The sequence below is a fragment of the Ambystoma mexicanum genome, chromosome 6q (genome assembly GCF_040938575.1).
Source record: "Ambystoma mexicanum isolate Mex_15411 chromosome 6q, UKY_AmexF1_1, whole genome shotgun sequence".
Taxonomy (NCBI): domain Eukaryota; kingdom Metazoa; phylum Chordata; class Amphibia; order Caudata; family Ambystomatidae; genus Ambystoma; species Ambystoma mexicanum.
The window spans coordinates 1,650,092,718-1,650,120,698 of NC_090937.1; the positions used below are offsets into that span (position 1 = coordinate 1,650,092,718).

Below are 27,981 nucleotides of genomic sequence, written 5' to 3' on the forward strand. Positions count from 1 at the left end.
TCTGTCCTCTTCTTCAGAGCTGGTGTCTTTCCCAATTGAGGAGGAAAGAGACTGTCTGATGGTTCTGATCCTCTTTCACTTTACTCTCCCATGATGTTCCTCTCTCAGAGTCCCTCTGAGTGTGCATTAGGGAGACCAAGTGGGATTTATTTGTGCCTTCTTTGTTTAGGCAAAGGAGAGCGTGGGCTGGGCACTGACTCTGTGGATGAGGAGTCCTCAATGTGGCGTCTCTCAACAGAGCATCTACCCTGAGGTGTGAAGAAGAACGGGGTCAGTGGATAACTGGGAGCTATACTGTATCCATCTGTTTTAAACCACAGCAGATCCAGGCCTCTGGCATTATTATTGGGTACACCGGGAGCAAATAATGGCAGACCTGATGGCCCCAATAATGCAGCATGTAGAACTAATCCATTTACCTTCAGACGCCAAGGTGATGTTCCCCATCACATGCTGCAGTCGCTGTTCTATCGACAGCATGCTACTGTTTGTTAATATGGGCGTCTGCCCAGTAGGCGTGGAAAGTGTACCTATGCCTTGTGGCTATACCCATCCCTTGACACTCCAATAGGCACTTACATTGTGTCACAGATGGCTTCTAGAATCCAAAGAATCTAAAAGATGGTACAAGGGTTTTTTATTAACATATTTACAAGGTTTTCCTTTGGCAGGTCTTAAGTTGCAGATAGATCCAACTAAGGGGTTTCTCTTCCAGTTTCCTCGAGCTCCCTCTTACCTGGCACAGTCTTACTTGTCACCCAGGGTAACTTAGACGCATTAGAGATTGGTAACTCCTACCATCTAATCTCTCCAATCCTTACGGTGAAGGATGACGTCTTATCTATCTGACTCCCTCCTGGACTTCCCAATGAATGTTGATGAAAGCAATGTGCAAAATGGTGCCTGTTTTTCCAGATACACTATCTCATTCCTCTCCCAGATATTGCACCTCAATACTCTATTCACCATTCTCCTCCCAAGTCCCATCTTCTGGCCTCTTATTCTATCCAGTCTCCTCACTCCCCTCTATCCCTATCTCTCTCTATCCCCCTCCTCCTGTTCCCACTCTCTCCTTCCACTGCGCTTCTCTTCTGTCCCCCTCTCATCCCCACTTTCTGCTCCCTCTTTCCCTCCACCTCCTGCTCCCTTCTCCCGCTTCCTACCTCTCACCAACACTATTTCGTTTCTCTCACTGCCCCATTCTTTCTCTCTGCCTGCCTTCCTCTCTTCACCCCCTCTCCCTGATCTTGCATGAATGATGACTATAATGTATTGCAGAAGGAGGATCATAGACTAAAACAGGATAAGTCTCCATAAAGAAACAGCCCCTGGATTTCATAGGACGTCACAAGTATGTCAGAGAGAATAACTAGAATAACCGTGAGGATAGCTCAGAGGCAAGGCACTTGTCTTGGAAGCAGTATAGGTTCCATACCCCGTACCATGCTTATAGACTGAAGTCCGGCATGAAGCACAATATAAAAAGGCAATTTTACTGTATTTTTAATTTGTAGGATAATGTAAAAGCAAATAGTATTTTGCGCAATATATTTTTCACAGAGGAAAAATCTGAAGTGCGAAACACATACACATGTAGGCTTTGTTCTGTTTTACTCATTCACCAATCATCAATCATCAATTGCTTGTAATAACTGAGAGTGTGTTCTTACAGTGAGATATGTCCAGTTTAATACAAAAGTTGAGAAAGCATTTCATTTGTGAGTTATCAATTACACGAATATATAGTTCAATTAATTATTGAACTTGTACCATCTGTACCACAGAAAGACCTTACAACAGAATGAACCAAATAATGACACATTCCTTTTTCCATACATAAATCACACTTCGCATAGTGCCTGTCTGATAATAAGGGTTAGTAACTTTACTCTCCAAAAACAGCAGGGCCATAGAAGGAGACCTTGTAAGCTGTTGATGTTTTGGGTGTCTGAGTCATCAGTGTCAACACCTACTATGAATTCCCCCATGTCACCATAAACAAAGATTTGCTTGAAAAGTCTTCTGATATTTAGAACATGCATCTGGCCTCACCCTGTGCAAATACATTTTTTTGGTGTTCTTTCAATGGACTATGGTTGTAAATGAAAGCTTCATCAATTGAGAACCTGTATATGATTTTGCCCCAGGGTGATTTCTCTAACGTAGTTCTACGGCACACTGTTGCTTGATAGCCTTATTACATTCAGAACATGTATATGGTTTCACACCAGTGTGATTTCTCTGATGTATCACAAGTTCAGACTTTGCCTGAAAGACGTATTACATTTGGAACATACTTATGGTTTCTCCCCAGTGTGAGTTCTCTGGTGGGCCAATATGATATATGATATGATAGTTTATATAGCGCCTATACACAATGTGTTTCAAAGCGCTCCAAGGCAAGGGAGGACCAAGGGAAAATACAATGACATTCTTACAAGGCCATTAACAATAAGAATGTCAAATACCTATCGTACTCGGCCTGGCGACGTTTCACATAGTGCAAGAACTAAGACACAGACAGGGAAGTGAGGGGGTGGGGAGGAAATGAGAACAGACAGGTGCCTACCGTACTAGGCCTGACAACATTTCTGGTAGAGCCAGTGATTTACAAGAGGTGAGGGGAAGGGGAGGAGAAAGGAGGGAGAGGGACAAAACAAGCAACTATGGTACTAGGCCTGACAACATTTCAGATAGTTCTTGAGGGCTGGGGACAAGTAAGGGGAGGGAGAGAAGACAAACACTGTTGCTATCAAACTAGGTTCAGGGAAAGTTCTGATAGTGTAAGTGCATAGAAAAAGTAAAGGAGGAGAGGGGTGGGGGAAGGGAGAGAGGGAGCGTACAGAGAATAAAACAGTGAAAAAAGAAGAGCAGAGAAGCAGAGGGGAGAATACAGTTGCAAAGGTCAGTAATAACACAATGTTGCAGAGAACATAAAATGTAAGTAAGGATTCAGGATGACGATGGGCACAGCAAGAGTCAGGGCCACCATAAGTATGCAGGGGAGGTCCAGCAAGAGAGTTGAGAATGTGAGTGCCAAGAGTCAATGTGTCCTTAAAGTGAAATCTAAGCATTGGCAACCAGTCGGTGATGGTGAAAAACCACAATAAATCAAGACAACTTCTGCAGTGGCTAGACGTAGAGGGGGGGTCGAGGGTACACAGACATCATGGGAGACCAGCGCAGGTGGTTGGGAGTATACGGGCATCACAGGGGACCAGAGGAGGGGGTGGGGGTACATGGACATCACGGGGGACCTGATGAGGGGGTGGGGGTACACAGACATCACGTGGGACCAAAGGCGGAGGTGGGGGGGTACACAAACACTGGGGACCAGAGGAGGGGGTGGGGGGTACACAGACATCACGGCAGACCAGAGGAAGGGGGGTACACGGACATCATGGGGGACCAGAGGAGGCAAGTACACAGACATCACGGGGGACCAGAGGAGGAGGGTACACGGACATCACGTGGAAGCAGAGGGGTGGTACATGGACATCACAGGGGACCAGAGGAAGGGTTGGGGGGTTACACAGACATCATGGGGAACCAGAGGAGGGGGTGGGGGTAGACGGACATCACGAGGGACCAGAGGAAGGGGGGAGAGGAAGGCAGCGGTAGAGTAGCGACAGGGAGCAGACATGGGCCTTACCACACATGACTTAGAGGCAGGGCGACATTCACCGGCTGGCTCACCTGATTGGTGCAGAAGAATGAGGAGAGCACCAATCACGGGCAGCAGGCGTACCGCAGGAGAAACCAGAACAAAGCAATGCGGCCATGATGAATGAGGCCAATGTAGGCCAACATCATGGCAGAATGCTCTCATTACTTACTGGTAATCTTCATTACTCCTAGTCCTATTCTTCCTCGTCACAGTATTTACCTCATGAGGCCCCTGCCTCCGAAAGAGGACCTTCTTTTATTTTTACTATCCCCTATTGGACTCCCAACCTCAGATTCCCCTGAAGGGGACACAGCCACTTTGGAACCAGACAAGTGTCCTAGACTGAAGCTCTAACAGGGAGGGAAACCAACTCCGGCAGGTGCTAGAACGGAGCTACCAACAACACAGACATCCCGGGAACTCTGATACGCTGAACCACCCGGGGCAGAAGAGGAAGAGGAGGAAAAACATAAAGGCGACCCCCGAGGCCACTGCACTGAGAGGGAGTCCACCCCACAAGCTCCTTTGGCCAGAAACTGAGAGCAGAAGAGGGGAACCTTTGCAGAGGCTGGAGACGCAAACAGATCTAGGACAGGGGTCCCGAATCTGACAGATCTCTGCAAAGACCCGGTCCGACAGAACCAATTCTGCAGAGGAGGGAAGCCGGTGGCTGAGAAGATCTGCTCAAACTTAGACCACACCCCTGACATGTGAGGCCACCAGGGACACCAGATGTGATTCCCTGAGGAACTAATCTGAGCCGCCAGAGCATTCAAGGAGCGGCCGGAACCACCCTGGTGGTTGACATATGCCAAGGCCGTCGTATTGTCCATCCTTACCAAAACCGCCCGGCCTGCCAGAAACACCTAGTACACCAGAGCCTGGAGAATGGCACACAACTCTCACCAATTGGATGATCGACTGCACTCCTCCGGATCCCACAACCCCCAACATTTCCCCCCAACCCTTTCTGCTGGCATCAGTAGTAAGAGTGGTCACAGGAGGAAGGACCAGCGACATTCCAGCACTGAGATTCAGACATTCAACCACCACAGTAGGGAGTCCCGCAGTGCTAGGTACACCGAAATCAAAGCCTTATAAGCCTGAGACGTCGGGAGCCAGTGGGAGAGAAGATAAGACAGCAGAGGACGTAAATAAAGACGGGCCCAAGGAACCAGAAACACGCAGGACGCCATGTGCCACTGCAACTTGAGCAATAGGTGACACAAGACATACTGCCTCCTGAGAACCCTGCCCAGAACAGCCAGCAAGCGATGGACCCTCTCCTGGGACAAGAACACCCTCCCCATCCTGGTGCAAATCTGTGCCCTGATGAAAACCAGATCCTGAAAAGGCTCCAGCTAAGGTGTCTGCCAGCTCACCAGAAATCCCTAGTCCTGTAACACCTGGCAGATCAATTGGGAGATGAGCCAGGACAGTCTGACGGCAGAACGCCTTGATCAACCAATTGTCCAGTTTGGGAAAAATCTATATGCCCCCTCAGATGCAAATGCGCCACCAGGGGAGCCACCAGCTTTGTGAGCACTCTGGGGGTCGATCACAACCCGAACAGGAGCACTCTGAATTGAAAATGCCGGGATCCAACTGCAAACTTGAAGAACTTCATGTGCTCGGGCAGAGAGCCACGTGGTAATACGCATCCTGGAGATCCAGAGATGCCATCCAATCCCCCCTGAACAACTTTGGGAGAATGTTCTGCAAAGTCTCAATTTTGAAGTGTTCCTTCCGGACAAAACAGTTCAGTGCATTGAGGTACAGTATTAGGCAATTCTTCCCCGAAGGTTTGGCAACCAGGAACACCAGTGAGTAGAACCCCTGACCCTGAACAGCGAGAGGAACGGGCATGATGGCCGCCTTCAACAACAATTCGGAGAGTGTCCGAACCATGCACCTCTGTACAGGAGGCTACAGGAAAAAAACGTGATAACCTCTCCAAACTCTGTCCTGAACCCAGCAATCGGAACACCACCAGTCCCATACCGGAAAAAACATCTGGAGCCGCCCGCATACTGGCATGTCCAAACCATCAGGACTTCTGCACCAGACCAGGACGAGAGGAGCGTGGAAGCCCCCCCCCCTGATCTCCCTGATGAACGAGATGATTGTGGCACAAGCTAAGAGAAAACCTTGCCAAGCACAGCACCAGCACCAGAGGAGGACTTCTTAGCTTGTGCCACAATTTGTCAGCATGTTTATCTGCATATCTAAAGTTTATGCACTTTCTCCTCAAGAGAATCTCCAACAAGTTTGGACCCATCAAAAGGAAGTTTCAGGGCAGCCGCCTTCTGCAAACCTTCTGTCTTCCATTACCATAGATGCACAAGCCTCCGGGCAGACACACCAGCCCCTATGGCCATGGCCGAGCCACGCACTCCATCAAAAGCCAGGTCGGACAACAGCTCAACCTGTCTCTGCATATCAGAAAGCAAAGGGGCACAATCAGCACCCCCACTGACAGCCTTTTCAATTTTCTGAACCCATGGAGCACAGTTTCAGCTGTGTAGGAACCATAGATATTCGCCCTAAGAGCCAGATAAGCCCACGCATAAACCTTCTTAAAGCCGAAATTAACCCTGCGGTCCACTGGGTCCCGCACCGCCGCCTCCTCGGCTGACATAGAGGAGCGACCCACCAGGCCGGGGAGGAAATCATCAACCTCAACTGGATCAGACAGAAAAGTCTCACCCCCTTTCAATGGGTAAAGTCTGGACATAAAGCGGGGCATCACAATCTTCTCAGGGTCTCACCATTCCCGAAGGATTGCATCCCGGATATCAGATACCAATGGCAACCCCCTCCTAGGGGTATGCCTATACTGGTGAATAGAAAGGTAAGCCCCCTCCACCGGTACCAGGGGCTCTGAAAAGCCCATGCAGTCTGAAACTTGAACAAGAACCTCTTCTACTCCTTCCCTGTCCAGATATTTCCCCTCTGCATCAGCTGGTGAGGAACAGGAAGAGGCTGAGGACTCAGTGCCAGAAGAAGATGAAGAAGATGACAGACGCCGGCGTTTGTGTCCATGCGCATGGCTATGAACCCCTCCATGATGTCTAAACAGCTTTTTCAACTCCTCCCTGGTCAGGGAAAAACATGTTGCCTTCTTCTTTCTACTCCTGTACAACTCAGACGAAGAGGAAGATGAAGAAGGGGACAGGACAAGATGCCTGCGTTAGTAGAAAGTTTACCCATTGCGAGAATTCTGTCAAAAACGGAGACCAAAAGTAGCCTGTTATACCACTGCCGTCCTCTGCACTGTGGGAACAAAGACTACAAACAGAAACATCCAGCTGCCATTTAATGCGAGGCCAGAAGCTACACCCAAAAGAAAAACCGCAACAGGTCTCCTAGGGAACCCACTCCTTACCACCAGATGCTGAGCTCCCCTGCCTCCGGTGCAACATCAGACAACTGCCCTACCAGCTGATAATCAGGAAACATTGTAAAATGCCATACCTTAAGGACCCATTCTCCACCCTGGATCCCCAGCCCCTTACCTGACCCAGGGCCCATTGGCCCCAGACTGTGATGCCCCGTGCTGGCCTACAGCCCCCACCACAAGACCGGAGAAGGCAATCCAGCTCAACCGGGCTCCGAGCCCCTCCAGGGAGCCCGAGAGCATTGCCGCACCTGCTGGAGCCTAAAGTCCCTGCCATACAGCCTCATCAGGGGCCAGCAATCGTTGGTCCTTGGCACCCCGTACCGGCAAAAAAAGTCCAACCTGCCAGAGGTAGGAGAAATTAAACTGGATGACGTGGTTGGAGGGGATGACTTATAGGGGATAGTAAAAATAAAAGAAGGTCCTGTGTCGTAGGCAGGGGCTTCATGAGGTAAGTACTGAGATGAGGAAGAGTGGACGTGGAGGTAATGCACCCACAAAGCATGGTGCTGCAGATCGCTGTGGCTACAGGAAAAAGTAATGCATTTATCATGCTGCTGTTAGGGAAATCAGATTTCCAGGAAGGTGTCGCATCAGAGTGTCCAATCTCCCACAAAACAGCCCAGTGGGCTTACCTTTAAGGCAAGTGGTGGGTGGGTGAGAATCCAGGGCCTCCAGGCTACAGGAAAGCACAGGGACCATTCAGGAAGTCCGAAGGTGAGAAGTGAGGGGAAAGATAGGTCCGAGGGGGCCTACCACACGGGCCTTAAGGGAGGGCCGGCATTCGCATGCCGGCTTCCCTGATTGGTGCAGATGAATGAAGAGAGCACCAATCATGGGCAGCGGGTGAACGGCAGGAGAAACCATAACAAAGCAATGCAAAAGCTGCGGCCATGATGAATGAGGCCGGTGTAGGCCAACAGCATGGTGGAATGCACCCACAAAGCACAGTGCTGCAGATCACTGTGGCTACAGGCAAAAGTAATGCATTCATCATGATGACGTGAGGGAAAGCAGATTTCCAGGAAGGTGTTGCAACCGAGTGTCTGATCCCCAACCCCCAATAGAGTACCCTTCTGCTTAAAAGACTTATTACATTCAAACATGTAAATTGGTTTTACACCAGTGTGATTTTTCTGATGTATCACAAGGGTACTCTTCTTCTTGAAAGACTTATTACATTCAGAACATGCATATGGTTTCACCCCATGGTTTCTGATGTGCCAATAGATTACCCTTGTGTTTGAAAGAATTATTACATTCAGATCATGTATATGGTTTTCCCCCAGTGTGCTTTCTCTGATGCACCAATAGATTACCCTTGTTTTTGAAAGACTTATTACATTCAGAACATGTATATGGTTTATCTTCAGTGTGAGTTCTCTGATGTTTCAGAAGGTCACTTTTGGACTTGAAAGACTTATTACATTCAGAACATGTATATGGTTTTACCCCAGTGTGAATTCTCTGATGTATCACAAGTTCAGACATTCGCTTGAACGACTTATTACATTCAGAACATACATATGGTTTCTCCCCAGTGTGATTTCTCTGATGTATCACAAGTCCACCCTTTTGCTTGAAAGACTTATTACATTCAGAACACGCATATGGTTTTATCCCAGTGTGATTTCTCTGATGTACCACAAGTTCACCCTTTCGCTTGAAAGACTTATCACATTCAGGACATGCATATGGTTTCACCCCAGTGTGATTTCTCTGATGTACCACTAGACTACTCTTATGCCTAAAAGACTTATTACATTCAGAACATGCATATGGTTTCCCCCCAGTGTGAATTCTATGATGTAGTACCAAGGTACACTTCGCCTTGAAAGACTTATCACATACGGAACACGCATATGGTTTTACCCCAGTGTGAATTCTCTGATGTATCACAAGTTCAGACATTCGCTTGAACGACTTATTACATTCAGAACATATATATGGTTTCTCCCCAGTGTGATTTCTCTGATGTATCACAAGTCCACCCTTTTGCTTGAAAGACTTATTACATTCAGAACATGCATATGGTTTTATCCCAGTGTGATTTCTCTGATGTACCACAAGTTCACCCTTTCGCTTGAAAGACTTATCACATTCAGGACATGCATATGGTTTCTCACCGGTGTGAATTCTCTGATGTACCACTAGATTACCCGTATGCTTAAAAGACTTATTACATTCAGAACATGCATATGGTTTCCTCCCAGTATGATTTCTCTGATGTATCACCAGTCCACCCTTTTGCTTGAAAGACTTATTACATTCAGAACACGCATATGGTTTTACCCCAGTGTGAATTCTCTGATGTATCACAAGTTCAGACATTCGCTTGAACGACTTATTACATTCAGAACATACATATGGTTTCTCCCCAGTGTGATTTCTCTGATGTATCACAAGTCCACCCTTTTGCTTGAAAGACTTATTACATTCAGAACACGCATATGGTTTTATCCCAGTGTGATTTCTCTGATGTACCACAAGTTCACCCTTTCGCTTGAAAGACTTATCACATTCAGGACATGCATATGGTTTTATCCCAGTGTGATTTCTCTGATGTACCACAAGTTCACCCTTTCGCTTGAAAGACTTATCACATTCAGGACATGCATATGGTTTCACCCCAGTGTGATTTCTCTGATGTACCACTAGACTACTCTTATGCCTAAAAGACTTATTACATTCAGAACATGCATATGGTTTCCCCCCAGTGTGAATTGTATGATGTAGTACCAAGGTACGCTTCGCCTTGAAAGACTTATCACATACAGAACATGTATATGGTTTCACCCCAGTGTGATTTCTCTGATGTACCACAAGTTCACCCTTTCGCTTGAAAGACTTATCACATTCAGGACATGCATATGGTTTCTCACCGGTGTGAATTCTCTGATGTACCACAAGTTCACCCTTTCGCTTGAAAGACTTATCACATTCAGGACATGCATATGGTTTCACCCCAGTGTGATTTCTCTGATGTACCACAAGTTCATACTTTTGCTTGAATGACTTATCACATTCAGGACATGCATATGGTTTCACCCCAGTGTGATTTCTCTGATGTACCACAAGTTCATCCTTTCGCTTGAAAGACTTATCACATTCAGGACATGCATATGGTTTCTCACCGGTGTGAATTCTCTGATGTACCACTAGATTACCCGTATGCTTAAAAGACTTATTACATTCAGAACATGCATATGGTTTCCCCCCAGTATGATTTCTCTGATGTATCACCAGTCCACCCTTTTGCTTGAAAGACTTATTACATTCAGAACACGCATATGGTTTTACCCCAGTGTGAATTCTCTGATGTATCACAAGTTCAGACATTCGCTTGAACGACTTATTACATTCAGAACATACATATGGTTTCACCCCAGTGTGATTTCTCTGATGTATCACAAGTCCACCCTTTTGCTTGAAAGACTTATTACATTCAGAACACGCATATGGTTTTATCCCAGTGTAATTTCTCTGATGTACCACAAGTTCACCCTTTCGCTTGAAAGACTTATCACATTCAGGACATGCATATGGTTTCACCCCAGTGTGATTTCTCTGATGTACCACTAGACTACTCTTATGCCTAAAAGACTTATTACATTCAGAACATGCATATGGTTTCCCCCCAGTGTGAATTCTATGATGTAGTACCAAGGTATACTTCGCCTTGAAAGACCTATCACATACAGAACATGTATATGGTTTCACCCCAGTGTGATTTCTCTGATGTGTCACAAGTTCATACTTTTGCTTGAATGACTTATCACATTCAGGACATGCATATGGTTTCACCCCAGTGTGACTTCTCTGATGTATCACCAGTTCACCCTTTTGATTGAAAGACTTATCACATTCAGAACATGCATATGGTTTCCCCCCAGTGTGAATTCTATGATGTAGTACCAAGGTATACTTCGCCTTGAAAGACTTATCACATACAGAACATGTATATGGTTTTACCCCAGTGTGATTTCTCTGATGTAGCACAAGTCCACCCTTTTGCTTGAAAGACTTATTACATTCAGAACACGCATATGGTTTTATCCCAGTGTGATTTCTCTGATGTACCACAAGTTCACCCTTTCGCTTGAAAGACTTATCACATTCAGGACATGCATATGGTTTCACCCCAGTGTGATTTCTCTGATGTACCACTAGACTACTCTTATGCCTAAAAGACTTATTACATTCAGAACATGCATATGGTTTCCCCCCAGTGTGAATTCTATGATGTAGTACCAAGGTATACTTCGCCTTGAAAGACCTATCACATACAGAACATGTATATGGTTTCACCCCAGTGTGATTTCTCTGATGTGTCACAAGTTCATACTTTTGCTTGAATGACTTATCACATTCAGGACATGCATATGGTTTCACCCCAGTGTGACTTCTCTGATGTATCACCAGTTCACCCTTTTGATTGAAAGACTTATCACATTCAGAACATGCATATGGTTTCCCCCCAGTGTGAATTCTATGATGTAGTACCAAGGTATACTTCGCCTTGAAAGACTTATCACATACAGAACATGTATATGGTTTTACCCCAGTGTGATTTCTCTGATGTAGCACAAGTCCACCCTTTTGCTTGAAAGACTTATTACATTCAGAACACGCATATGGTTTTATCCCAGTGTGATTTCTCTGATGTATCACAAGTTCACCCTTTTGCTTGAAAGACTTATCACATTCAGAACATGCATATGGTTTCACCCTAGTGTGATTTCTCTGATGTACCACTAGATTACTCTTATGCCCAAAAGACTTATTACATTCAGAACATGCATATGGTTTCCTCCCAGTATGATTTCTCTGATGTATCACCAGTCCACCCTTTTGCTTGAAAGACTTATTACATTCAGAGCATGTATATGGTTTAACTCCAGTGTGAGTTCTCTGATGTACCAGAAGATTACTCTTCTGCCTAAAAGACTTACCACATTCAGAACATACATCTGGTTTCAGCCCAGTGTGATTTCTCTGATGTACCACTAGAGAACCCTTATGCTTAAAAGACTTACTACATTCAGAGCATGTATATGGTTTAACTCCAGTGTGAGTTCTCTGATGTACCAGAAGATTACTCTTCTGCCTAAAAGACTTACCACATTCAGAGCATGCATATGGCTTCACCCCACTGTGATTTCTCTGATGTAGCAATAGATTTCCTGTTTCTTTCAAAGTCTTGTCACATTCACAACCGTTATGTTCTGTCTCTTCAGTGTGACATCTCTGATGTTGACATATACAAACTGTTTCCTTGAAAGTTGTTTCACATTCAGAAAATTCATAAAGTACCTCCATTGTTAAGATGTTATTTTTAAATAGTACCTTCTTTGTAAGATGCTCCTTATCAAAGTTGGTAAATGTATATAACAATCTGTATGCCTCGGGTGGTCTCACGAAGACAGGTGCATGTTGCATGAATGTCAAGAATAAACCTGAATTCTCAGCAACAGCAGGGAATCTGAAAATAGAAGAAAGCTTCAGCAGGAGTGCTATTGATTCTGAAGCATTGATTCACTGAAAATAGCAGAACGCTTCAGCAGGGGTGCTATTTATTCTGAAGCATCAAGTCGCTGAAAATAGAAGAAAGCTTCAGCAGGTGTCCTTTTGATTCTGAAGCATTGATTCACTGAAAATAGAAGAAAGCTTCAGCAGGGGTGCTTTTGATTCTGAAGCATCGAGTCAACGAAAATAGAAGAAAGCTTCAGCAGGGGTGCTATTGATTCTGAAGCATCGAGTCAACGAAAATAGCAGAAAGCTTCAGCAGGGCTGCTATTGATTCTGAAGCATTGATTCACTGAAAATAGAAGAAAGCTTCAGCAGGGGTGGTATTGATTCTGAAGCATCGAGTCACTGAAAATAGAAGAAAACATCAGCAGGGGTGCCATTGATTCTGAAGCATCAAGTCAAAAGCTAGTGTTAAGCACCTTCCACATGTAGCATACCAGTGTGTTGCCTTAGACAATATTTCTTAAAGAGGGTTTCATTTTCTTTCTTCCCATCAAAATAAAATCAGTGGTCAACAGTTTGATGGCTGTATGTTCTGGAAGACTCGTCACCAGTGCACATGTATCGTCATATTCCTTTGTGACTCATAAGAAGCGTCATAAAATGGCCATTTGTATTGAATGTTTTGGTTGTCAGTCCATTTACAAGGTGCCTCTTGTTAGCCTTTCCTTAGTGTGTTCTTAAAAGTCTTGTGTTCACTTTTACAGAGGAGGCTGTATCCAATTTGGTCCATGTATGTAGACTCTCTCAGGTTATATCTCTACGATGGACATTCCCATATCCAGTTACTTATCTCTACATCAATGAATACATTGACCATATTTGTGTGGCCTTATCTGCGCACATAATGTGATGACTCAAATCACCGTTTAGTGGTAATCATATGGGTTGTAGACAGATGACCTCCCTATTGATTGGTATTGACTGGGCATAGAAACCAGATATTTGCCTGAAAATCGTTAAAAAACTGTAGTCTTTTTTAGTGAAATGTCTGCAGAATCTGTGAAATATTTGTCCCATGGTAAGAAACTATAATTTGGGAGTGATTGTGTCATGAGCAAGTCAACTTTCTTAAAACTCACTGTCTTCCTTGATTGCTGTTTTTTGCCCTGTTTGAAGAAACAAGAAAAACAGGATTAGTCTTCCATAAGTGACAAATATATAATTCTCGTTTGAAATAGCATATGTGAAGAGCAAAAAGGCATCTTATCACTATAGAAAACGGGTTTGATAACATCCTGCAATACTATCGAAATGTATCGAGGACACTGAGTTAAATGAGTAGCCTAACTTGGCCTCAATCTCATGAAAAGCATTAACACAGAAATTAAAACATGTGTGACCCACAACCAGGATTAGCACAGTGTGGTGAAGTGGGGTCTCTGTAGTCTGAGAAATGGCTAACCTGTCTGTCTGTCATTGCTGGTTGTGGTCAGATGACTGGCTCTACGATGCATGGAAAGGATGGCAGGCCAGGCACACAGAATAAAGGAAAGCTTGATGACAGTTAGCTGATGAAAATGTGGAGAATGGCTTTTTTGATATCTCCATACCTGCAAAGCAACCCTACTTCCTGGAATCTCCCACACTCTGACTTTGTGAGAAGAAAGCAACACATTCTAGGGGGAGTAATCAACAAATTCCGCCCACCAGTTAGAAGGCACGCCATAGGTCAAGAGGAATGAGTGGAGACAGAGAAACACACGTCTCAGACACAGAGCCTTTAGCAGAGGAGGTGACAGTGGGCCATGGAGCAATGTGGGAGACACTGAGACAAAGAGTCACCTAAATAGGACTGAGGGATGGAGAGCACGGGAGGAAGCGCATTATCAGAGATGTAGTGCAGACATCCCGATTAACTAATATGGCTAACGATGCACGGGGAGGGAAACAAGTCGGAAGTGCTGAAACAGTGGAAAGAAGTCTAACACAGGGGCATGCTGGGGCTAGAAAATTAGACTTTCCCCAAAGGAGTGAAAGTGGTACGCAGCAAGTGAGCAACCAAGCAACCAAGCAATGAAGCATTTATTGAGTTACATTTCTAACATGACACAGGGAAAAGGGCATGGCACTGAGAAGCAGCAATAGAACCTTAATGAATTGTTTTCCTTTAGCTGTAATCCTTTCATTCCCAAATGTTTTGCAAGAATTACTAACAGAGCAAGAGTCAGTGTCTGATGGAGAGACTAGGTCTGCCATTCTATTGTTAATCTGGGAAGGCAAAGCAAAGATGAACTAGTAAAGATATTAACAGCCAGTGTTTAGGAACATTAAAAAGGGAACAGAAGACAACCAGAGACTTTGCGGTTAAGCATTACAAGAAGCCGTCAAGGAGAGAAAGTACCTAAAAGGTAGAAAGAGAGCAAGAGATTTTATGAGAAGAAATATTACCAAAAACATGATGGGTGGAATGTTTTTAATAAATCTAATACACTAGCACGGTTCTGGGGAACCTTCTACACCAATGTTTTTTAGGCCCATCTGCGCCATTGCAAAACGGGTGCAGTCATTTGCAAATCAGTCAGTACTGTCACCAGCGGCAGCAGCCCAGCCTGTACTGCTTGGCTAGGTCCTCTCTGCATGGAAACACAAGCATCCCCACCGATGCTTCGGCCTTGTTGGGCCTCATCAGTGAGGTGCATCTTGATTCCCTATGACGCAGTGAGATGGTGGGACCAGGCCTGATTTGCCCTTTCTGTAATGGTTTGCCAGACTAAAAAGCAATGGCTTCCCAAAGCTGTACCAGAGGTTAAGAGGGATACCAACCCTCCAGCCATCGCCTTTTGTTTTGTCTATGAGAAGAATATTTTCATTTATTTTCATTTATTTGCGCCAACGATATTACGTTTGATTTGAATCTTATATGACGGAGTCATCAATGGCAGTCACCCTCCACAACAGACGCCAAGATAAGTGTGACCCACTAATAGTCACCCACTGCAGGTCTAATGGAAACAGCAAAATAGGTTATTCAGGAAAACAAAGTCACACACGCTGGTATTGCAAACTTCATGTGGAATTGGTTCCTGATTAAAAGAAAGGTTTCACACTATAGTGTCATGGGCAGAATGGTGTTGCTTTAATTGTTTTGACACAGCATACACCATAAACCAATAGCAAACTACAGGTACTAGTTAGTCCCAGGTGCTGCGGAAATGCTGCGGCAATGCTGCCTTGCTTAAGATCAGTGGCATCCACGGCACTGGTGACATGGTATTTCGCCCTGTTCTCCCCTGCAGGGGTAAGAGCAATAGGTGAGACACCATCTCATGCCAGAATATCCCTCCATAATAGTAGAACTAGCATTGGCTTTAAAAGGCCGGGTAGAATTGTAGGGCCTTGAAGGGAATCAGCAAATAGTGTGATACATGCTTAAAGGGCAGTCTAAACTACAATACTTAGAAAGGCAACAGTAGTGCTGAAAACAGCAAAAGTATATTCAAAGCACTTTATTGCTCAAATGGGCTCCCAGAGGCCTATACTAGCAATATATTGAAAAATACTTACATAGCAATAGAGATTTAGTAGTAGTGTCACAAGCACATAGTGAGAAGTGTTTCTGTTTTAGTATACATTCATTCCTTCATGCATTTATTTAGGTAACCATTTAATATAGGAACGTGCTAAGCAGCTTGATCATTTCATACATGCAGCACAAAGTCACGCACTCTGGTATTGCAAACTTCATGTGGAATTGCTTCCTGATTAAAAGAAAGGCTTCACACTAAAGTGTCATGGGCAGAATGGTTTTGCTTTAGTTGTTTTGACGTAGCATACACCATATACCAAGAGCATACTACAGAAAAGAGTTAGTCCCATGTACCACAGCAATTATGCCCTGCTTAAGATCAGTGGCATCCATTACTCCCTGGACCCCCCTTGTTAATTTGCATATTCAAGTAACTTTGGGTCTCACCCTAAGTTACTAGGGGAATCCAGACGTGGACCCCTTGCTCACTATTCTTAGAGAGGCACAGATCCACCCTACTGATGAGGTCCAACCAGACCGAAACACGTGTCTGGGGTTTCTGTTGGTACTCTTGTTCAGAGGAGAATTGCCTAGCATTTCGGTGCTGGACTGCCCCAGGGCAGGACAAAGACTGATATGTTTGGGATATTTCTTCTCTGTGAAAGATAGTGAGCTAAAGACTCTGGGTAAGTCTCTCGTAACCAGGACTAATGTCTGGCAGAGGGACTCCCAGGACCTCCCTTGTTAATTTGCATATTCAAGTAACTTTGGGTCTCACCCTAAGTTACTAGGGGAATCCAGACGTGGACCCCTTGCTCACTATTCTTAGAGAGGCACAGATCCACCCTACTGATGAGGTCCAACCAGACCGAAACACGTGTCTGGGGTTTCTGTTGGTACTCTTGTTCAGAGGAGAATTGCCTAGCATTTCAGTGCTGGACTGCCCCAGGGCAGGACAAAGACTGATATGTTTGGGATATTCCTTCTCTGTGAAAGATAGTGAGCTAAAGACTCTGGGTAAGTCTCTCGTAACCAGGACTAATGTCTGGCAGAGGGACTCCCAGGACCGACCTTGTTAATTTGCATATTCAAGTAACTTTGGGTCTCACCCTAAGTTACTAGGGGAATCCAGACGTGGACCCCTTGCTCACTATTCTTAGAGAGGCACAGATCCACCCTACTGCTGAGGTCCAACCAGACCGAAACACGTGTCTGGGGTTTCTGTTGGTACTCTTGTTCAGAGGAAAATTGCCTAGCATTTCGGTGCTGGACTGCCCCAGGGCAGGACAAAGACTGATATGTTTGGGATACTTCTTCTCTGTGAAAGATAGTGAGCTAAAGATTCTGGGTAAGTCTCTCGTAACCAGGACTAACGTCTGGCAAAGGGACTCCCAGGACCCCCCTTGTTAATTTCCATGGCACTGGTGACATGGTATTTCACCCTGTTCTGCCCGGCGGGGGTAAGAGCACAGGTGAGACACCATCACATTTCAGAATATCCCCTCATAATAGTAGAACTAGCATTGGCTTATTTATTTATTTGTTAACATTTGTAGAGCGTGCATCAGCCCTGAGGACTCGTGGCACTTGTTACAGATAACTTGCTTAGTTACAACAAAGAAGAAAAAGAAGAAACAAAACATGCTTGAATACAGAGAGGGAGGATGAAACAAAACATACTAACAACGTTGAGGACTGGAGGAGGGGGGTTTAAGGGAGAAGGGGAGGTGTTAGTTTAAAAGAGTGGTTTTTAACACTCTCCGGAAGGCTGAGAGGGAGGTTTCCGCTCTGAGTGAGTTGGGGAGGGCATTCCAAAGTTTGGGCGATATGTGGGGGAAACCGATGGCGCTTGCCTTAGCTCTTTTAATGGGTGGAATGAACAGTTGGTTGGTGTGGATGGTTCTTTTCGGGAATGAAGAAGTGGCTCTGATGATAGTCTCCGAAAGGTAGGGCGGGCTGTGAGTGTTAAGCACTTGTGTGCGATAGTAAGGGTCATGAAGGTCATGCGTTCCTTCACGGGGAGCCAGTGGCCAGCTATCCTGGCCTGGGCAATGTAGTCTCTTTTAGGGATGCTTAGTGCTGCTCTAAGAGCATTATTTTGTATCACTCAGAGGATATTGCAGTAATCGAGTTTTGCCCCTATGGTCGCTCTGGCAATAGATAGGCAATTCTGGGTGGATAGGAAGGGTTTACTGCAGTTATTAGTTTAGTAGTATGAGCAGCGGCAGAGGCAATTGCCCTGACCTGGCGTGTCATAGACAGTGTGGAGTCTAAGTAGACTCCTAGTGTCTTTACTGATGGAGAGACTGGGATGATGGAGTTCTCAGTGGTGAAGTTGCTGTATTGATCATCAAGTTTGGCTAACGTTTCTTTAGGACCTATGAGGATGATCTCTGTTTTGTCTCCATTGAGACAGAGCCCATTTTCTACCATCCAAGCCTGGATGGTAGCGTATAAGGTATGGAAGGCAGCAGCGTACTGGCTGTAAGAGCCAGAGAGAGGTAGGAGTATCTGTGTATCATCGTCATAGTTTGTATAAGCTATGCCGAAGGCATCCAATTTGTCGAAGAGCGACTTTGTAAACAGGTTATAGAGGGTAGGAGCTGTACACGAGTCCTGTCAGACCCCGCAGTGGATAGTGGTAGGTGCAGCACTGGCCTGATCAGAGAATACCTCCATTGCTCTGACTTCTAAGAAGGAAGAGATCCACAAGGTGGAATTCTCTGGAGGAGTGGGTTGCGTGGGTGAGATGTGAGGTGAGAATCTTGTGATCTACAAGATCATAGGCAGCAGAGAGATCCAGAAGTAAGAGGAGGGCTGGCTTGCCTTTGTCCATAATATCTGTGATTTGATCTTGCAGGTCTAAGAGGGAGGTTTCAGTGCTGTGGCCTTTACGAAATCCTGATTGCCTTTTGCCGAGGATGGAGTTAGATTCAAGGAAGTGTTGAATCTGGTTATGGCCAGTTTCGTCCAAGATTTTTAAGAATTCAATTATAGTGAGACAACCACACTATTGTGCAGTGTGGTTGTCTCACTATAATTGAATTGTTTTGTAATGTGGAACTGTAAGCAGAGACTCCACACCCAGATACAACCACCCGCAGCATAGGCCTGTTAATTTGATGTGGCATTGAATTTTAGAGATAAGCGCTGGACTCTCAGTTCTTTTCTGCTTTTAGTTGATTTACAAGATTTTTAAGAAGACCGGGACGGTGGTGATGGGTCGGTAGTTGCTGGGGGCGGAAGGGTCTAGTAACATTTTATTTTAGGAGTGAACGCATCCATGCTTGTTTGAGGCTGGAAGGGACACGACCTGATTTAAATGAGGCATTCATGAATGCCGTTAATAGAGGGACAAGGGAGTCAGCGCATTCTTTAATTAAGTTGGGAAGGCAGATGTCTCCTTTGTACAGAGGGTTTGAGATGTTGGAGGAGGTCGAAGACTTCAAATTCAGAGACGTCTCGGAGGGAAAAGAGGACGTTACTGGGAGTGCGAAGAGGAGGGCTGGGCAGAGGAGGCTGGTCATGGATGGGTAAGGCTTTGAACTGCATTTGAATTTGTTTTGGGAGAAGTTAAATTTTACTAAGTAAAGCGGCTTGTATACTGGAGCACCATGCTTCATCTTTAGTGATCTCATCGGGGCCGGTGGAAAGAGAGATGAGGTCTTTGAAGATGGTTAACATCTCCTTAGGTTGGGAGTTGGGAAATCCGTGAGTTAAAGGAGTATGATTTAGCTTTAATGATTGCTTTTTTATATTGAGTGGATTGTCTTTTGAATTCTTGTTTGGTGTGGTCGCTGGGCTTGGATTGCCAGTTTGTGCCGCACGTTTACTGGAGCGGAGGGCTTGTAATTCATCAGTGAACCATGAATTCACATGCAAAGATTTCTTTTCTTTTTTACATTCAATTGGAGCTATGGTGTCAATAGCTTTGGTGACGGTGTCAGAGTAGATTTTTGCTAAAATGCTGGGGTCACTAGAGAATAGGGGCCTAAGTTCTGGGACTTCCAGGAAAGGGCAGAGGTTGTTCTTATTTCGTTTTTTGGAGCTTGAAAGGCTGGAAAGAATGTAGTGCCTTGATGGGAATGAGCAAGTATTGTGATACATGCTTAAAGGCCAGTCTAGACTGCAATACGTAGAGTAGCAATAGTAGTGCTGTATACATAAAAAGTATATTCAAAACACTTTAATGCTCAAATTCTCTCTTAAAGGCTGTGATGCTGGAAATGCATTGGAGGGGCAGGGCCTGCCTGTCCTTGTTCTGTAGTCCTTTGTCGTGTATGTTCTGTGTTGTTTCCTGGCAGTGCTGCACTTCCTCTTTTAGGTTTGGTGTACAGACCTTTGCACTACCCTTATGGCACCCATGGGTGGGGTATGGGCTGGTGGCAGCTCCATGCTGAATTTGACAGGTGCTCTGAGTATCCACCATTTTGGGATACCCAGGCCCTGCCATTGGGATCAGCTGATTCCTGACAGAAGACAAGATGGCCCCCGTGGCCTCTTGCTTTCTATTGCCTGTTACCTTGTTTTCCCAAAGTCCTGGGAAGCCCAGAATCTGTCCCTTCCCCATGACTGGCTGTTGGGTGGAAGTTCCATATATGGTATTGTGGGGAAGTCCAGGCCATACTGGCTGGAGCCTTCCCAATGACTGTATGTTGTGGGTACACCCTTGGGGTGGGACCTGGTTGAATGGAGTGTGTGACCAATATGCACGTCTTGTTGTGGATGTCTGGTTTCTGGTATGAAACACATGGGCCTCATTGCGAGATAGGGCTCAATGGGAAGGGGGAAGTAGCTAATAACGGTACTGTAATTTGCGGTACCATTATTGGCTCTGATTTCCCTTAACGGGTCCCGTCCAAAATGCCTGGTAAAACTAGGTGTTAAAGGAGGGACCCGCTAAGGGAACTCGTAGTAGGGCGGTAAGGGATTACCGGCACCAGTCTCCTTACCAGTGCCCGCAATCCCTTACCGCCCCACTCGGAATGAGGCCCAATGACTGAGACAGCCATGCCCGAAACTGGTATGAATGCAGTGTGTGGTGAATGGCTGGGTACTTGTCCAAATACACATTCCTTGTTGTGAGGGTCTGAGAGGGAGGAGAATGGCCTGAATGCACTGTATGTCTGATTGTTGCCTGACTGCTGAATGCCCTTCTGAGTGATTGGTTGCCTGAGTGTGACCGAGCAGAATGAAAGAACAGTATAACTGGGGTCCTCTCACTGCTAGAAATCGTTCAGAAGCTGAAATCGAAACTGATGCTTGATCTCAAAGCCGAGCCGGAAGAAGAAGGTTGACTGCTGTTACCTTCACCGCAATCTAAAAGCTGCAGTGACGTCGAGACTGATCCGACAGAGGACCTGGCTAGGAGACCTCTTCCTGAGCTACGAGGAACCATCGTGCACCGCTAACCTTTGCTGAAGCTCCCTGGAAGTCAGACCCTCGAAAGACTGCCGAGCGGAGACGGGGACCGCTGAGGAGAACGAAGAGAACACCGGATATTCTGTCCACCGTCGTCAAACAGGGATTGCAGGTTTTCTATAACCGCTGGAGGCCCATCAAAGCCGTGTTGCCCAGAACTGGGAACCGCTTGACGCTGTGCCGCCGATGACCAGAGCTGCAGCGCTCCCCCTGATTAAGACACTTTGACTCCAAGGACGCTCTCGTCCGCACCGTCAACCAATTTGTCCTGCCGGAGAAAGTCGAGGCCACCAGCGCACCGAGGAACATCCACCGGTGGGTTTCCCGCCACCCGAAGGCCACAGAGACGCCAGACAACTCGACACCCTTGCTGGGACAAAGTTCTTCATAGACTCTTTGTGGTCACGAACTATCGACACCGAGGTGCCCCGCACACCTCATCCTCAAAGGACGTCTGCGACCAATCGTCGATGCGCACCACCAGGCTGGTTCTTAAGTACAGTGTAGTCCCCAAGACCCCACAAAGGAATGTCCACACAATGTATAGTTAAAACACAGTCTTTATATAATTAATATTCAAGGTTATGTTCACTATCACAATAACTCACTTTGTGCTCAGAAAATCAACAATGGTAAATATATTCAGTTCTAAAGTGGTACCACAATTATTATCAGATCTCATTAAAATGCATCAACTATACTCTGGTCAAATGTCACACAGATCACTTAATAACAGCAACCAACAACAGACATAGGAGGAAAGCAGTTGGTTAGGACAATTGGCAGAATACTGGCCCCTACCACTAGACACAGTTCTGTGTGGAGATCACCCCACCTGGGCAACCTGTAAAATAAAGATATAACACAAGCCCAGTCCATATATTGTTCTATAAGTCTAATTTCCTTCTATAATGTTTCTACCCCTCAATGTACCTGGTGGAGCAGAGTTCTTTGAAGAGGTTTTGATGGATCCTTCTTGAGTGACTCCCTTTAAAGCAGGAGCCACGGATCATCGATCAGCATCGAAGTAGGCAAACTTGGCATCAATGAAAAGTTTGAGGGTGCCGAGCCCACAGCGGCGATCCAGACGGTGATCGTCGGCGACGTCCTGCGAGGATGAGGTGTGCGGGGCACCTCGGCGATGGATAGATCAGGACCGAAAAAAGAGTTCCGGAAGAACTGGGGCCTGACAAGGAGGCTGAGTTGTCGAAGTATTTGTGGTCTCTGGGTGGCGGGAAACCCACTGGCGGATTCTCCTTGGCACGTCAGCGTCCTCGGCTTTCTCTGGTGGGATAAAGCGGTCATCGGTGCGGACAAGGGAATCCTTTGATTCAACAGTCTTACACAAAGGAGCGGGTGGCTCCGGTCGCCGGCTGCACGGCGTAAAGCGTTCCCCTCTTCTGTGCAACAAAGCTTCGACGGGCCTCCAGTGGTTACGGCGATACTCCGAACCCTGGCCGACAGCAATGGATTTGACAGCGTCGATGTCCGGGTGCTTCACTCCCCATCTCCGGTCGGCAGCCTTTCGAGTGTCTGACTTCCAGGGAGCTTCGGCGAAGGTTAGCGGTGCTCGATGGTCCCTCGGAGCACGGGAAGAGAGCACCTCACCAGGTTCTCTATCGGATCAGTCCTTGACAAACTCGACAGCTTTCGGATCGGGTCGAAACAAATGCAGCAGCAGTTCTTCTTCTTCCAGCTGGGCGTCAAGGATCAGCAGTTCCAGTTACTCTACAAGTGTCAACTCAGCTTCTGAAAAATTACCATGGTGAGAGGTCCCCAGATATACTATTCTGTCTCTCATCCACACTGCTGGGTCACACTCAGAAGCCAATCATAAAGAAGGGCATTCATGCAGTCAGTCAGCCGATCAGGCATACAGTGCATTCAGGCCATATTCCTCCCTCTCAGAAACTCACAACAAGGAAAGTTTATTAGGACAACTACCCAACCATACAACACTACACACTGCATTCAGGCCAGTTTTGGGCAGGGCTGCCTCAGTCTTTGTCTCTCATACCAGAAACCAGACATCCACAACAAGAAGTGCATAATGGTCACACACTCCATTCACTCAGGTCCCACCCACAGGGTGTACCCACAACAGTCAGTCACTGGGACGGCTCCAGCCAGTCTGGCCTGGACTTCACAACAACACCATATATGGAACTTCCACCCAACAGCCAGGCAGGGGGGAGGGACAGAGTCAGGGCTTCCCAGGACTTTGGGAAAACAAGGTAGCAGGCAATAGAAAGCAAGAGGCCACAGGGGCCATCTTGTTTACTATAAGGAATCAACTGATTCCAATGGCAGGGCCTGGGTATCCCAAAACGGAGGATACTCATAGCACCTGTCAAATTCAGCATGGCGCTGCCACCAGCCCATACCCTGCTCTGTGGGACACACACAGGTGCCCAAAAACACACACTAGGGGCACAGGGTTGCACCCCCACCTATGGGTGCCATAGGGGTATCCCATGGGTCTGTACACCAAACCTAAAATATGAAGAGCTGCACTGCCAGGAGTCCCACATGGACTCCTGGGCAGAAACAAATACAGAATACAAATGAAAAAGGACTACAGGACAAGGACAGGGAGGCCCTGTCCCTCCAATGCATTTCCAGCATCACAGTCACCTCCCCAGACTGAGGTTAGGGTGCCTAATCTCTCACGGGATAGGCACCCTCATCCAGACGGTCAACATACCTTCTGGAAAGGCCATCTGCATTATCGTGACTCTTCCCTGGTCTATGCTCTATGGTGAAGTCTAGCCCTTGAAGGCTGATGGACCGCCTGAGCAGTTTCGGGTTCTCACCCTTCATCTGCATAAGCCACTTCAGGGGCTTATGATCTGTTTGAACCTTGAAGGTAGACCCTGTAAGGTAGGGTCTAAAACGCCTAAGGCTCCAAACTATACTGAAACACTCCTTTTCAACAGTAGCCCACCTAAGTTCTCTACCATTGAGTTGTCTACTGATGAATATGATCGGGTGTTCCCTCCCTTTGTCATCTAACTGGGACAAGACAGCTCCAATTCCGGTGTCGCAGGCATCCGTCTTGACGATAAAGGGTTTGCTGTAGTCAGGCGCACACAACACAGGTGCCCTACACAGACTTTCTTTCAAGCCATTAAAGGCCCTCTGACAGTCTTCAGTCCAATTAACCTTCCTAGGCCTTTTGGGTGAAGTCAGAGCTGTCAGAGGGGCAGCTATGGTTCCATAGTCCGCCATGAAATTGCGATAATACCCAGTGAGGCCCAAAAAGGCTCTCACCTGGGTTTGAGTAGTGGGAGTCTCCCAGTCATGTACATCCTGTACTTTACTGGGGAGAGGTTGGATTCGACCCCCTCCTACCTCATGACCAACATATGTGACTTTCCCCAGAGAATCTGGCACTTGGTGGCCTTGATAGTGAGGTTAGCCCTTTTCAAGGCCTGCAACACCTTATCCAGATGTGTCAAATGCTCTTCCCAGGTGGAACTGTAGACGTCAATGTCGTCTAAGTAGGCCACACAAAAGGCCTCCAGCCCACTGAGTGCATGATTGACCAATCTCTGGAAGGTGGCAGGGGCATTCTGTAACCCAAAAGGCATGACCCTAAACTGGTAGAGTCCCTCAGGTGTTGAGAATGCCGTATTTGCCAATAGCCTGAGGTAAGGTCAAAGGTGCTCACAAATTTGGCAGCACCTATGGTGTCACGAGCTCATCAGCCCTGGGCAATGGGAGCGCGTCGGTTTTGGTGACGGCATTGACTCCTCTGTAGTCCACACAGAACCTCTAATCCTTGGTACCTGCATGGGAACTTGCCTTGGGGACAAGGACCACGGGACTGGTTGAGGGTTCAATAACATCCAGATCCAACATCTTGGCGACCTCAGCGTGGATGTGTTTCTTAACTGTATCTGACATACGGTAGAACCTGCTTTTGACAGGCACACTGTCACCAGTGTCAATTTCGTGCCTACACCAAGGGGTAAGGCCTTGTGTCAGTGAGAACAGAGAGGCATACTTCCAGAGCAAAGCCCTGCAGGCCTTCTGCTGCTCTGTCGTCAGATCCGGAGAGAGATGTACTCCCTCCACTGAGCCATCCTGAGGGTTGCTATGCAGCAAATCAGGAAGGGGCTCACTCTCATCCTCTTCTTGCTCTGAAGCTAGCAAGAGACATGAGGCTTCTGCTCGCCTGTGGAAAGGCTTGAGCCTGTTAACATGGAATACCTGAGGGGCTACCCCAGGGACTCCCATGTCAACCAGATAATTGACTCTGCCCATCTTGGAGATGATCCTGAAGGGTCCAGTCCACTTGTCTGCCAAAACCCTAGGCTTGGTAGGCTCCATCACAAGGATTTCATGTCCCGGAATCCAATGCACTTACGAGGCTTTAAGGTCATGCCAGTATTTATTCAATTCCTGGCTGGCCTTGAGATTTGCTGTTGCCTGACCCATCATCTGTGTCATCTTCCATCTGAGGCCTAACACATAGTCCCCCACTTGCCTGGCAGGACCTGGAGGGGTTGCCTCCCAACCTTCTCTGATCAAGGCAAGGGGCCCCCTCACGGGATGTCCAAAGAGTAACTCAAAGGGGCTGAAACCAACACCCTCTTGAGGCACCTCTCTTCAAGCAAATTACAGGCATGGCAGGAAGAGATCCCATTTCCTCCTTACGGGCTCTTCCAAAGCACCTAGCATGTCTCTGAGAGTTTTATTAAAACTCTCAACCAGACCATTGGTCTAGGGATGGTAAGAGGTGGAGAACTTGTAGGTTACTCTGCACTCTTTCCACATGGTTTTCATGCTACTAGACAAGAAGTTGGATCCTCTGTCAGACACAACCTCCTTAGGGAATCCAACACAGGTAAAAATGCCCAGGGGAGCCCTGGCAACCACCTTGGTAGTAACAGTCCTAAGGGGTATAGCCTCAGGGTACCCGGTGGCATGATCAACCAAGACCAGGATGAACCGATGTCCACCTAAAGTGGGAGGGTCAAGGGGACCGACAATGTCGATGCCCACCGTCTCAAACAGTGTGCCAACCACTGGCAATGGCTGCAGTGGGGCAATGACACTGCCTCCAGTCTTGCCAGACAACTGACAAGTGGGGCAGGTCCTGCAGTGGGACTCCATTTCTACTCCCATCTGGGGCCAGTAGAAAGGGGCAGAGAGCCTCTGCTTAGTCTTCTTGGTACCAAGATGACCAGCTAAGGGCACCTCATGCGACAACTGCAGCAGGAAGGGCCTGTAAACCTGGGGTACCACCAACCTCTTGAGGGCACCAGGTTCAGACTTAGTGGGCTCACTAACAAGGAGCTCACTCTCCCAATAGATCCGAAATGTCCTAGGCCCTTCTCCTTGTGCCTGGGACAGGGCCTGTTTCCTCAGACCCTTCTTCCAGCTGGGCGTCAAGGATCAGCAGTTCCAGTAACTCTTCAAGTGTCAACTCAGCTTCTGAACAATTTCCAGAGGTGAGAGGTCCCCAGATATACTATTTTGTCTCTCATCCACACTGCTGGGTCACACTCAGCAGCCAATCATACAGAAGGGTATTCATGCAGTCAGTCAGCCAATAAGGCATACAGTGCATTCAGGCCATACTCCTCCCTCTCAGACACTCACAACAAGGAATGTGTATTAGGACAAGTACCCAGCCATTCAACAATACACACTGCATTCAGGCCAGTTTTGCGCAGGGATGTCTCAGTCTTTGTCTCTCATACCAGAAACTAGACATCCACAACAAGAGGTGCATATTGGTCACACACTCCATTCACCCAGGTCCCACCCACAGGGTGTACCCACAACATACAGTCACTGGGAAGGCTCCAGCCAGTCTGGACTGGACTTCACAACAACACCATATATGGAACTTCCACCCAACAGCCAGTCAGGGGGAAGGGACAGAGTCAGGGCTTCCCAGGACTTTGGGAAAACAAGTTAACAGGCAATAGAAAGCAAGAGGCCACAGGGTCCTCTTGTTTACTATCAGGTATCAACTGATTCCAATGGCAGGGCCTGGGTATCCCAAAATGGAGGATACTCAGAGCACCTGTCAAATTCAGCATGGAGCTGCCACCAGCCCATACCTTGCTCTGTGGGCCACACACATGTGCCCAAAAAACATACACTAGGGGCACAGGGTTGCACCCCCACCCATGGGTGCCATAAGGGTATCCCATGGGTCTGTACACCAAACCTAAAACAGAAAGAACTGCACTGCCAGGAGTCCCACATGGACTCCTGGGCAGAAGACAATACAGAATACAAATGGAAAAGGACTACAGGACAAGGACAGGGAGGCCCTGTCCCGCCAATGCATTTCCAGCATCATACTGGGAACTAGGGCTTGATTGCTCGCCCACGTTTTACCAAATAGAGAATCTTGGCTGGGCTCCTCTGTGCCTCTCCTCTGCCACATAGAAGGCAGGAGTAGAGACACCCCTCCCTCCAGTCATTACAAAGGCCTATATTTGCATTATATGGAAAAGTAGTTACATAGCAAGAGAAATT

General features: G+C 46.8%; 1 protein-coding gene across 1 annotated transcript in view; it reads right to left on the bottom strand.

Moving 5' to 3' along the window:
- Window positions 1-1,663: 1,663 nt before the first annotated feature.
- Window positions 1,664-27,981, bottom strand: part of LOC138516980 (zinc finger protein 850-like) — a 176,433-nt gene continuing 150,115 nt past the window's right edge. Inside the window, exon 3 of the mRNA XM_069632469.1 lies at window positions 1,664-13,702. Within this exon, the coding sequence (XP_069488570.1) occupies window positions 8,331-12,503 (4,173 nt within the window). The 5' untranslated portion in view covers window positions 12,504-13,702 and the 3' untranslated portion in view covers window positions 1,664-8,330. The remainder of the gene's footprint in view (window positions 13,703-27,981) is intronic.